Genomic DNA, 10,685 nt, shown 5'->3' with positions numbered 1-10,685 from the left:
TTTCTGAACTTTGAGGTAGTTTATTAAAAATAACACTTAGAGCAATTTCACATTTGGAGAAAAAGAAAACACAATGTCTTGGGTATTTGTGCTGTTTTTGACAATCATATACCTGGCATTACTTCTTTATACTACAAGCTATCTATAAATGTATTAGTTTTCAGGTTTTATGATGAAAATCAAATGAAGTGTGTTGTGTGGTAGAAATACCATCAAACTGAAATAAGGAATACTGAATTGGATTCTAGCCCATAAGTTAGCTGGGGGACCATGGGAAATCTTTTCATTCCTCTGGGCTTCAGAGTCCTCCTTTGGAATTTGAAGGGATTAGACTAATGTCTAAATTTCCATCCAGCTCTCAAATACAAAGTTCTTATAGTACTGTATTTTAACCTTTTTTCTTTTAAAAATATTTTTTGATTTTAGAGAGAGGAAAGGGGAGAGAGAGAGAGAGGAGAGAGAGAGAGAGAGAGAGAGAGAGAGAGAGAGAGAGAGAGAGAGAGAGAGAGATGAATTGATTGGGGGGACCAAACCTGTAACCTGGGCATGTGCCCTGACTGGGAATCAAACTGGCGACCTTTCAGTGCAAATAACAATGCTCAACCAACTGAACCACACAGGCCAGGGCTTAACCTTTTTTTTTTTTTAAATATGCGTTTTCCCTTCAGTAGAAACTAAATTCTCTTTTTGAGTGGGAGGGGGCAGGAATCAAACCTTATTCATCTTTGCAACTCAGTGCCTCGAACCAATGCCTGTTTGACTTTTTGAATGAATGAGAGTCCTCTGCTGACCTTCCAGTTAAAAAAGAAAAAAGGCAGAGCAAATTTATGGTATAACAGGTTAGTAGCTAACTGTATTATATAACAACTGGTGTGCATTCATATGATTTTTTATATTCAATATACAAAGTCTCTCTATTGTTGATCACTTGAAACTTTGTTCATTTAGAAAAGGAATTCTAAACCAAAATGTTTCCTTCTGACATATTTTAGAGAAATTATTAGTTACAAAGCTTTTCAGAAAGGCTACTAACTCTCATCATCAGAAGGGCAATGTCCACCAATATCAAGTAGTTATCCAAGTGTTCACTCCCCAGTATCACTTTGTAGAAAAGATTTTTATGTTTGCCTTGGTAGCAAAATTGCAGACTGAAAGGCAATTCGATCAATATCTTGAAAGTAGAGTATATAGACACATGGGAAAAGCAAGCATACATGCGGGCGCACACGCACAGTTTAACTCTAACTCAACTGTTTCATGTACCCATTTTCAAATTAATATTTAGTGCAGGCATTTCCTGCAGGTGCAGTTCCAAAATGTCTCTAATATAGAATGAAAAGTGGGAGTAATTAACTATAAAGGGAGTCTATCTTAGTAAAACGGAGAGTTTTCCCATTTCTTTTGAACAAGGGCAGATGTCTCTCTCTGGATATATCCCCAAAATTTAGAGTTAAAGGGGATTCCATTTCTCTGTTTTAATGACAATGGGGTTGAAACTTGAAATTCATAATTTCCTAGACCTGAATTGTTGGGAAGTGAAATTTTTTCTCTTTTTTTAAAAAAATTATCTTTAAATTTTTATTTTTCAATTGCAGTTGGACATTCATTTTATGTTAGCTACAACATAGTGGTTAGACAATCATATACATTACAAAGTGACCTCCCCCTTATATTTCAAGGCACCATATATAATTATTTCAATATTATTGACTATATTCCCTAGGCCAATGGTCGGCAAACTCATTAGTCAACAGAGCCAAATATCAACAGTACAAAGATTGAAATTTCTTTTGAGAGCCGAATTTTTTAAACTTAAACTATATAGGTAGGTACACTGTTATTAACTTAATTAGGGTACTCCTAAGGCTTAGGAAGAGCCACACTCAAGGGGTCAAAGAGCCGCATGTAGCTCATGAGCCGCAGTTTGCCGACCACGGCCCTAGGCTATAGTTTACATCCAATTTTGTAACTACCAATTTGTGCTTCTTAATCCCTTCACCTTTTTTACCCAGCCCTCAACCCATGTCCCCTCTGGCAACCATCAGTCTGTTCTCTGTATCTATGAGTCTGTGTCTGTTTTGTTTATTCATTTATTTTGTCTGTTAGATTCCACACGTAAATGAAATCATATGGTATTTGTCTTTTTCTGACTTATTTCACTTAGAATAATACCTTAAAGGTTTTTTTTTAATATTCAACTGTCAGCCTCAACCACATCAACCCACCAACCCAAGCTTGAGTGTTACTCACAGGTTAATTCTACATAATTGACACAAGCACAATATGTTTTTTATTGTTAAATTACTATGTTACCATATGCAGAGCAAAAAGTAAAGGAACAAATCTACTTGTGCATTCACATTTTAAATTCTTGAATGGTAAGTGAACAAATGACCAGTTAGGAAAGGAAAACTGAAGGGCTTCCTTATAGTCTTCTAATTTTTCTAATAATAAAACATGCTCAAAAATTTTAGAAAAACTTATTTTCTATGTGTGATATCATATTAATAAACAAACTATGCTTACTTCAATAAATTGGAAAGACTCCCTCGATATTAAGGGCAGTGCATCTCTGGCTAATGTAATTATCATTTGGATACAATATAAACATCAAAAAATAAAGGGGTGGAATAGTTCAAATTTTTCAAAGTATTAGTACTCTTAATGCTGGGTTTCCAGTTCCAGAATTGTCCATTCCCCTTGGGGTGAACAATCTTCAGAGGAAAAACTAGCCATGGTGATGCTTGCTGAGGAATCAAGTGGAGAGGTTAGTTCACTCCATCTGTTCAAAGTGTCAACATGTGCTTTACCCTGAGGTTTTGAGCTGTCTCGTGCTAAAAGTAGTGTCTGATTGATTAGATACTGTGCTAAATTTAAGTCTTCAGGAACAGAATCTGTAATATTTAAGTTTGAATCCTGTTCAGAGAGCAGTTGCTTTAATAGTGTCCAATCTTGTTTTGCAAAGTGTTGATCATCTTCAAAATCCATGTCTGTAATGTGTGTTTCTGATTCCATTTTCTGCTCAAATGCTTCTACTACATCCATCTCATATATTGGAGAGAGGGTTTTTGAAGGCCGATCGTCATACATGTAGGTTTGTGCCAGTGTATCACAATCATCTATGTCTCCTGAAATAATTCATAATACTACACAATGTAAAAATTGCACATGTTGGTACCCTCAGAGTTCTGTAGAACAGTATTTAACAGTTATAGTCAAAAAACAACAACACAGAATGGGGAAAATTACATTTATACAAAACTGACAAGATTTTTGAGGCAATTCTTTTTCTATCTTAAAAAAACACACAACTCAAGGATAATGTTTAGCAGCAAAATCAAAATCGGTAACTAACAATATTTCTCATACCTTAGTTTAAAAACTTGCGATACAAAAAACAACAGAAATTATTTAAATATAAACAAAGAATATGCACATATATCTAATTTACTACAATAAAAACTTAAAGAAGAAAAAAAAAGACATGGCTATTTGATAGTGACTTTTAAGGTAAGTCAGTTCCAAATGGAGAATAAATACATTCTGTCTAAAGCCTTATTTGTATATTGCACATGCAAAGGAGAATGCAAGCAATGACAAACAAAAAAAGTACAACTTTAAGGAGCTCCCTGTTCTTGTGATTTTGCTCAACAGGGACTATGGATCAGTATTTTTCTTAGTTCTGATATACAATAGCTACTCAGTCAGCAACTACTGCATATTTTAAATGTGGGTTATTAGTTCAAATTACTATAATAAGGACAACAAACACAAAACAATTAGACAGGAAATCATCTATACATATGAAACAAGCCTGGGCTTTTTCATATTATCATTGCTTCTAAATATAATCTCTTTTAGGAAATTTATCTTTTTACTTGAAAATTTTATAATAGAATTATAGTGATCCTTAAAGTCTTGACCTCTGTAAAATGTATATAAATTGTAATAATTAATGTAGTTAAAATAGTTCAGTGCTTTAAGTTACATATTACTATAGTTATTGCACAGACCTCTTAGATATATACTAGCATAATCCATAAATCATATCCAATGTATAATAAAATTTCTAATAGTCAAGAATTCCTGTTAAATTAGACATAAATAACTAAATAATAGCAAACTAAGTTTTTCTCTTATTCTTTCATGTAAAATCTCTTAAGAGTAAGTTAGCTCTAATAAATCACCAAAATTTTTACTAGATATTGATTCTGCACTAGGATTTTAAGTGAACAATAAAGAGTAACTAGCTCATTTTAATACTATTAAGAAATTTAAGTTTTCATTTATAATTTGAATCTGTTGCTTAAATAATTATTCTATCTAACTAAAATATAACATTCAGGGCTACATATAATTTTTAAATTCTATAAACTAATTTTCCTATGGATTTAACATTGCTATTTCTGTACATTACCTGCAGATAAAGCAATATTAGCTTTTTCGGTAGCTGTAGAATGGCTCTCTTTCACTTGACTTTCCTGAGGCAGAAGCTGACTCCGAGAGGAGTCCAGAAATTTTGTAGAGCTGTTCTTTGGTACGTCAGAACTGGGTTCTCTTTGATGGAGCTCCAAATGACATGGTCTCTCTTGAGATTTTGTATCACTATCTGAGAGTTTGCTGCATTGCTGAATGTCATTATCTATGTTGCTTCCATTGTTTACTTTTTTATTTTCTGGAAGAAGTTGTTTGTCTCCTTTGGACAGAACATCGATTGTATACTTTTTTTCTGTGGCTGAAGCACTCTGTTTATCTCTTCTTGAAGAGTCAGTGCCACTAAAGCCCAAGAGAAAGCTTTTGTTTTTACATACATTATTGCCTTTATCTTGTTTACTTTCTAAAATACTGCCTTCACTTCCTTGTGAGTCTCTGGAATAGCAGGTCCTTCTGGGATGTTCATGAGAAATGCCACTGAAAACTTCACAAGGTGAAAGAGAATCTATAGAAGGCTGAAAGGGAGTATGGACTTCCCCTTCATCAGACCCCAATTCTTCACATTCATCTACTGAAAGTAAAACTGACCTTTTAAAAATTTTAGTTGCAGAAAATGCGTGACTTTCATTTTCAGTTGCATCTTCAAAAGCTAAGTTAATAATCCCCTGAAAATGCTGAGGAGCTGAGTTAGATACAGAAAAATTTTCTGCAACGTTTTCAGCTTCAGATCTTTCATCTTCTGTTTCATCTGCTGAGGAAGAAACTTGGTCTACTTCCTGAGCAAACTGGACATTGCCTCTCAGGATATTTTCCCTTTCCCTAGGGTGGGCTATTGTAGATCGAGACCAAATTTCTGGCCTTTTCCTAGGAATCTCATCATCACTTGTAGAATTCACTTGGAAAAGATCATTACTACTTTGCTTTTTCATTTTTACTTCAATTCTTAAGTTACTATCATATATTTTTAATTCTTCAGGAGTACTGGTATCACTGCTACTTCTTCCAAGAAAATCATGGCACAGCATGGTGCCACATTTAGAAATACCTCTGTCATTTGACCCATCATCATCCTGAGACCCTCCAGCATCATAGTCTTCGGACCTGGGCTTTATGTCATCAGAGGACGTGGTAGCACTGCCAGTGTCAGATTCAGGACTCTCTCTCTGATGTAGAACACCGGTACTCAAATTCCAGTGACTTGCGAATGAAGCTTCTGGATTTTCATGGCTCTCTGGAGTTTCTATTGTTTCCATATCTTTAGGAGAAATTTTCTCTGATATTTGTTCCAAAAAACACTGGGAGGAGTCTGCTGTAGCATACTTGTCTTCATTCATAGCAGTGCCATCAGATAACTGACTAGGAATTGTCTGTTCTACATGAAAATTAGATTTTCTGCCATCTTGAATAGTATGTAAGGTACCATTTGTCCTTTCAGGAACACAAGGTAAAATGTCTTTCACACATTTAATGCTTGATTTTTTGTTTGTGTCTTTTCTCCCTATAGGCTTCTCCTTATCGAATACTGAATGGATTTGCTGTGGGTTAGCTGAGTCTAAATCACAAACTAGATTAGAGTTCAAGAGGTTTTCATTTGGATTTGAAGTCATGGATTTTATGGCAGTGGTGCTATAAAATTCTGGATCCACATGATCACTTCCACCAGAATGACAATGTAGTTTAGATGTGTTGCAATGATCTGTTTCTTTGTGATTAGAAAACTGTGTTTCACTTTTATCTGAACCACTCTGTCTTGATTCCAATTCATGTTTTATTGCTTTATCCAGATTTGAAATATTTTGGCATTTCAATACCAATTTCTCTCTCTCTTGATTGTTCAATGGCTGTTGTGGGTCAGGTGTGCATAATGTTTCTGTACCACTGATTTCAGATGTGAGGTTCATCAGAGGTTCGTGAGGCTTCTGTTCGGTAACGCTGCCATTATTATTACTTTTTTGGACAACAGATATTTCACTTTTTAAAGGTCTTTGAGAAGAAGACTGACTCTTCAATAAGACCTGTCCAGGAAGAATTTTCTGTTTTGATTCTTTATTATTCAAAATTTCACCTTTCTTAGTTAGGTTTTTAGGTATTGCCGCTATTTTTGCATTAACCTTAGGCAAAGTTGTGTGCCCTTGCTTGATAATTTTTCTCTTAGGTATCTGTTTATCTGTTGTACTGTGGTCCAACTTTGCTACACTTCCATCAGACTGCCTTGAAGAGACTGAAGATTTTACTGAATTGGGTGATTCTCCTTGAGAACCTAAGAAAAGAAAATTCAAAAATATAATATACCTCCCAATTTGTAAATGAAATTCAATATTTGGTTTTAAATTACTTTAGAAGAAATAAAATAATGAATGGTAACATATCTGTAATCAAATGAACAACTACAGATTAGGAGTTAGTAGCATAATTAAATAAAACAAACATTTTTCTATTATAAATATAGAGGAGCTATTCCAGAATCTTAGCAAAATTATTAAAATAGGATCATTCTTCCTCAAGTAAAGAGCCTTGAACTTATGCCAGAATTGGATTTGCATAAATATATGGGGGTGGAAAATTCTGATTTTCTTATACCAAAAGAATAGCACAGGACTTCTCTTTTATGTTCTTTTAGGGAAAAAAAAAGACTATATTCCACTCAGCTGAAAAGGAGAACTGAGCTAAATATAAATGTTAAAACTGCTGCATTTTCCCCCAAACATGAACAAAACTAATTTATTTCTCATAACCAGATCATTATTATTGTAGCATATTAGGGTTAGCAACTTAGATATACAGTTGAAACTAAAACTGGTAATGGAGGGTAAGAGGATTAATTTGGGGAGTCTATTTGTTTATACTGGTTAAAATCCTAAAGATTACTATCAAACAGAATTACCAAATATTTTAAAACCTGAATAATTTTTCTCTGCCTTATTTTTTATTTACTTTCAGTATTAATTCATTACTTAACTCAAAGTTGTTTTTAGGATTTTACAAACTGCTCCTAATGCATAAAGCAAATTAATTTTTTAAATCGGTTATTACATTAGCAAATTATGCATTTTGATCAGCACACTTTTCTTAGAACATGGGAAAACAACAGGTACAACACAGATTCCAGAGGAAAAATTCTTCCTCCTATGTACTGCAGCTCTCTAGACTGTGCCATTACCTTTTAAAGAACTCTTTATTACTGGTTTTGCAGATGGAATTCCTAGTTATCAGTCAAACTTTGAAGAAACATGGATGTAACATATAAAAGGACTAGAAATGCAGATAAAGTAGTGACTCCCTTAATTATTTCTCTCACAAAATAACAATAAAAACCAAACCAACACCCCAGAATACCAAAATAGTTGTCTGAAAAATAAAAGTATAAAATCTCACTTCTACAGCATGAAACGAATGTAAAATGAGTGAAACCATGTTACAGCTTATTTATAACTAGAGGCCCAGTGCACGGATTTGTGCATGGGCCAGATGGGCCGGACACGCCCTGGAGCCAACCTCCCATGGTCCCTCCCGGGCTGGCCACATGGCCGGCCGCACCTGGGGTGGCACCGGGGCTCGAAGGGCATCTGCAGAGTGAATGGGGTCCCTCAAGCAGGTGGGGTCCTTTGGCCTGTGGGGATTGGGCCCAAACCAGCTCTCCGACATCCCCTGAGGGGTCCTGGATTGAGGAAGGACAGTTCTCGGGTGACACACCCCAGAATCGGGCTCCTTCCTCTCTGGTTCCAGATGTGTCACCCAAGAACCGCAGCTGCCAAGTAACCACAGCTCAGCAGGTCCTGCGCTGAGCATCTACCCCTGGTGGTCAGTGCGCAGCATAGCTACCGCTTGGATGGTTGAACAGTCAGAGGGTGCTTAGGCTCATCTATAATAGTAAAAGTGTAGTATGCTAATTAGACCAGACGTCCTTCTGGACAGCCTTCCAAAGCCAGGACTGTGAGGGAAGCCCGGGTCCCGGGTGCCAGAGGGAAGCTGGAGGGAAGCTCGGGTCCCGGGTGCCAGAGGAAAGCCGGTGCCGGCAGCTGGGGGAAGGAAGGCCTACTCTTGCATGAATTTCATGCATTGGGCCTCTAGTATATATATATAGATTGCTGCTCAAGTTCCAAATCGGAGTTCAGCCTTTTCCACTTAAACAAGGAAGGAACACCAGGACCTTGTCAGCTTTACCTTGAGTTTTAGCAAAATTAGATGGGGCATTCTTTGTCCTCTGTTGAGCTGCAGCACATCCATTGTCATTTCCTCTTTTCTTTAAAATTGCCTGAGGTACTGGATCATTATATCCTTTGCTAGCGACCTTCTTTAGCACACTAAGAAAAATGATTTTCATTGAGTATTTCATTCCAAAACACGAGCTTTAAAAGGTCTATACATAAAATACATTTTTTCTCAAAGAAATAAAAAATATCTCTTTTCTGAAAATAAAAAACACACATATGTGCATATGTCTTTAAGTTTATAAAACTGTAGATCAAGTATGATAAAACAATGCATAATCAAGTGGGACAAGTGTAAATTATTTGCACCAATCATGATTTTACATAACTATACTAACTGCTTTTAGTAAATAAGAAAAGTTTTAAAATATCATTGTGTAAATACGTTACATTTTCTAACAAAAAAGAAAAGATACTTAAAATATTTAGCTAGAAGTTAGTAACTTTCAGAGAAAACTAATGGATAGGTAAAACAATGAATGAAGACTTACCTATTATTTATATTAGTTTCTTGTTCATGAATGCTTTTTTTATTGGAAGTTCCATTGGTAACTTTTGAAACAGGTCGAGATTTTACTGCTGTAAATTAAGAAAAAGTGAGTGATGAGATGGAACACTAAACATGTAACAATTATTTACAAAGTCATGGTCAGGCACTAAACAAAATTAATTGTCAATGAGGGAAGAACTGGGTTTTCTCTGTTTGCATGAATACATGTAAATAAATACTTTTTGCATATGAACTAAATAAAAGTCCAAACCGGTCATTTTTTTCTAGGAACTTTAACTGACAGGAGCTTTTAAAAAAGTGTGCTAAAACCCACCTACAGTGGAAGTTTTGATACTTTCTACAAAGTTTTTCTCTGTCTGTCCTGGAGATTCAGAAAAGGACAGTTCATGACCAGATGGCTTCTCTTCTCCTATTGATCCATTTACTTTTGGTTCATCCAGACAGTCAGTGGAAACCAATAATTCCACACTTGAATTTGTAGATCTGCTGGAGGGTCCTGCGATGTCAAGGTGTGGAGAATCTTTCCCTGTGGCTTTCTTTAAAGGCTTTGCTCTGGCTTGCCCATTTGAGTTTCCAGTGAGTACCTTGGGTCTGGCACCTGTAATTTGTCCTTCTTCACCTCTCACTCTTTTTCCATTTAGTGCATTTTTGTGTCCATTCGTTGCTGCTGTTGCTGATCTTTCCACAACTTGTCTAGGTGACATGTTCGCTGACTTTGCATTATCGTTGTTTTCTGTTTTGGGTTTTATTATAGCTTTGGGCTTTCCAGAAACAGTTTTCCCCCCAGATTTTAATTCTTTTATAATCTTAGGTGCTATTTTTATACTATCCTTTTCCTTTAAGTCATCATGCTTCGAAGTTGTATTTATAGTATTTCTATTAGTACTTGATGAATGTCCAGATGCTCCTAATCCATCAGATTTCATCTTTTGGTTAGTAGAGGGGCACCTCCAGCACTCTTTCTTATTATTTTCTCTCAAAGATTTATTTTTTATAACACCAGAGTCAGAAACTTGTCTCCTTTGCTACAAAGAAGAAAAAAATACCTTGTAACTTGACTGGAGTCTTTGACATATACTTAACATTTAAGTAAGCCAGTTTCCAAAGAACCCCACCCCCCACCCCTGACCCAGCAAAGTTCATAATTTAGTTTCATTCAAACTTGAATTATCTTTGGTGACTTTGAGCAATACTTACAATGTGTTTTTGATCAAATTACCTTAATCAAATCTAAAATACAGCACAAAATATTTAAAACCTATACTACTTTAAAAGGCATATTACTTAACTTTATGAAGTTATGATAGAGAATTAATACCTGACAGTGTCAGGATGGCTTGAGAGAATGACAACAACCTCCAATATCTTTGAAGGTCCACTCTCAGGTTCTGTACTAAAACCCTTTTCATACATCATCTCACTTCATCTTAAAACAATACTATGAGATAGTTCCTGTTGCTATCTCTATTTCTTAGGCAAGAAACTGGGGATTAAAGCAAGTATGTGATTTACCCCTGATCATATGTTGA

At 35.5% G+C, this 10,685-nt stretch overlaps 1 protein-coding gene across 2 annotated transcripts in view; it reads right to left on the bottom strand.

Moving 5' to 3' along the window:
• Positions 1–2,073: 2,073 nt before the first annotated feature.
• The window catches only part of BTBD8 (BTB domain containing 8), a 98,901-nt gene continuing 90,289 nt past the window's right edge, over positions 2,074–10,685 (bottom strand). For both annotated transcript variants that reach the window (XM_036351673.1, XM_036351674.1), the window contains 5 exons: positions 9,470–10,181; positions 9,137–9,224; positions 8,599–8,738; positions 4,418–6,694; positions 2,074–3,128 (listed from right to left, as the gene is read on the bottom strand). In XM_036351673.1, the coding sequence (XP_036207566.1) occupies positions 2,662–3,128; positions 4,418–6,694; positions 8,599–8,738; positions 9,137–9,224; positions 9,470–10,181 (3,684 nt within the window). In that variant the 3' untranslated portion in view covers positions 2,074–2,661. The remainder of the gene's footprint in view (positions 3,129–4,417; positions 6,695–8,598; positions 8,739–9,136; positions 9,225–9,469; positions 10,182–10,685) is intronic.

The sequence above is a fragment of the Myotis myotis genome, unplaced genomic scaffold (genome assembly GCF_014108235.1).
Source record: "Myotis myotis isolate mMyoMyo1 unplaced genomic scaffold, mMyoMyo1.p scaffold_m19_p_2, whole genome shotgun sequence".
NCBI classification, from domain to species: domain Eukaryota; kingdom Metazoa; phylum Chordata; class Mammalia; order Chiroptera; family Vespertilionidae; genus Myotis; species Myotis myotis.
Note: the sequence above shows the minus strand (reverse complement) of the source record. Positions and strands in the feature narration are given on the sequence as shown.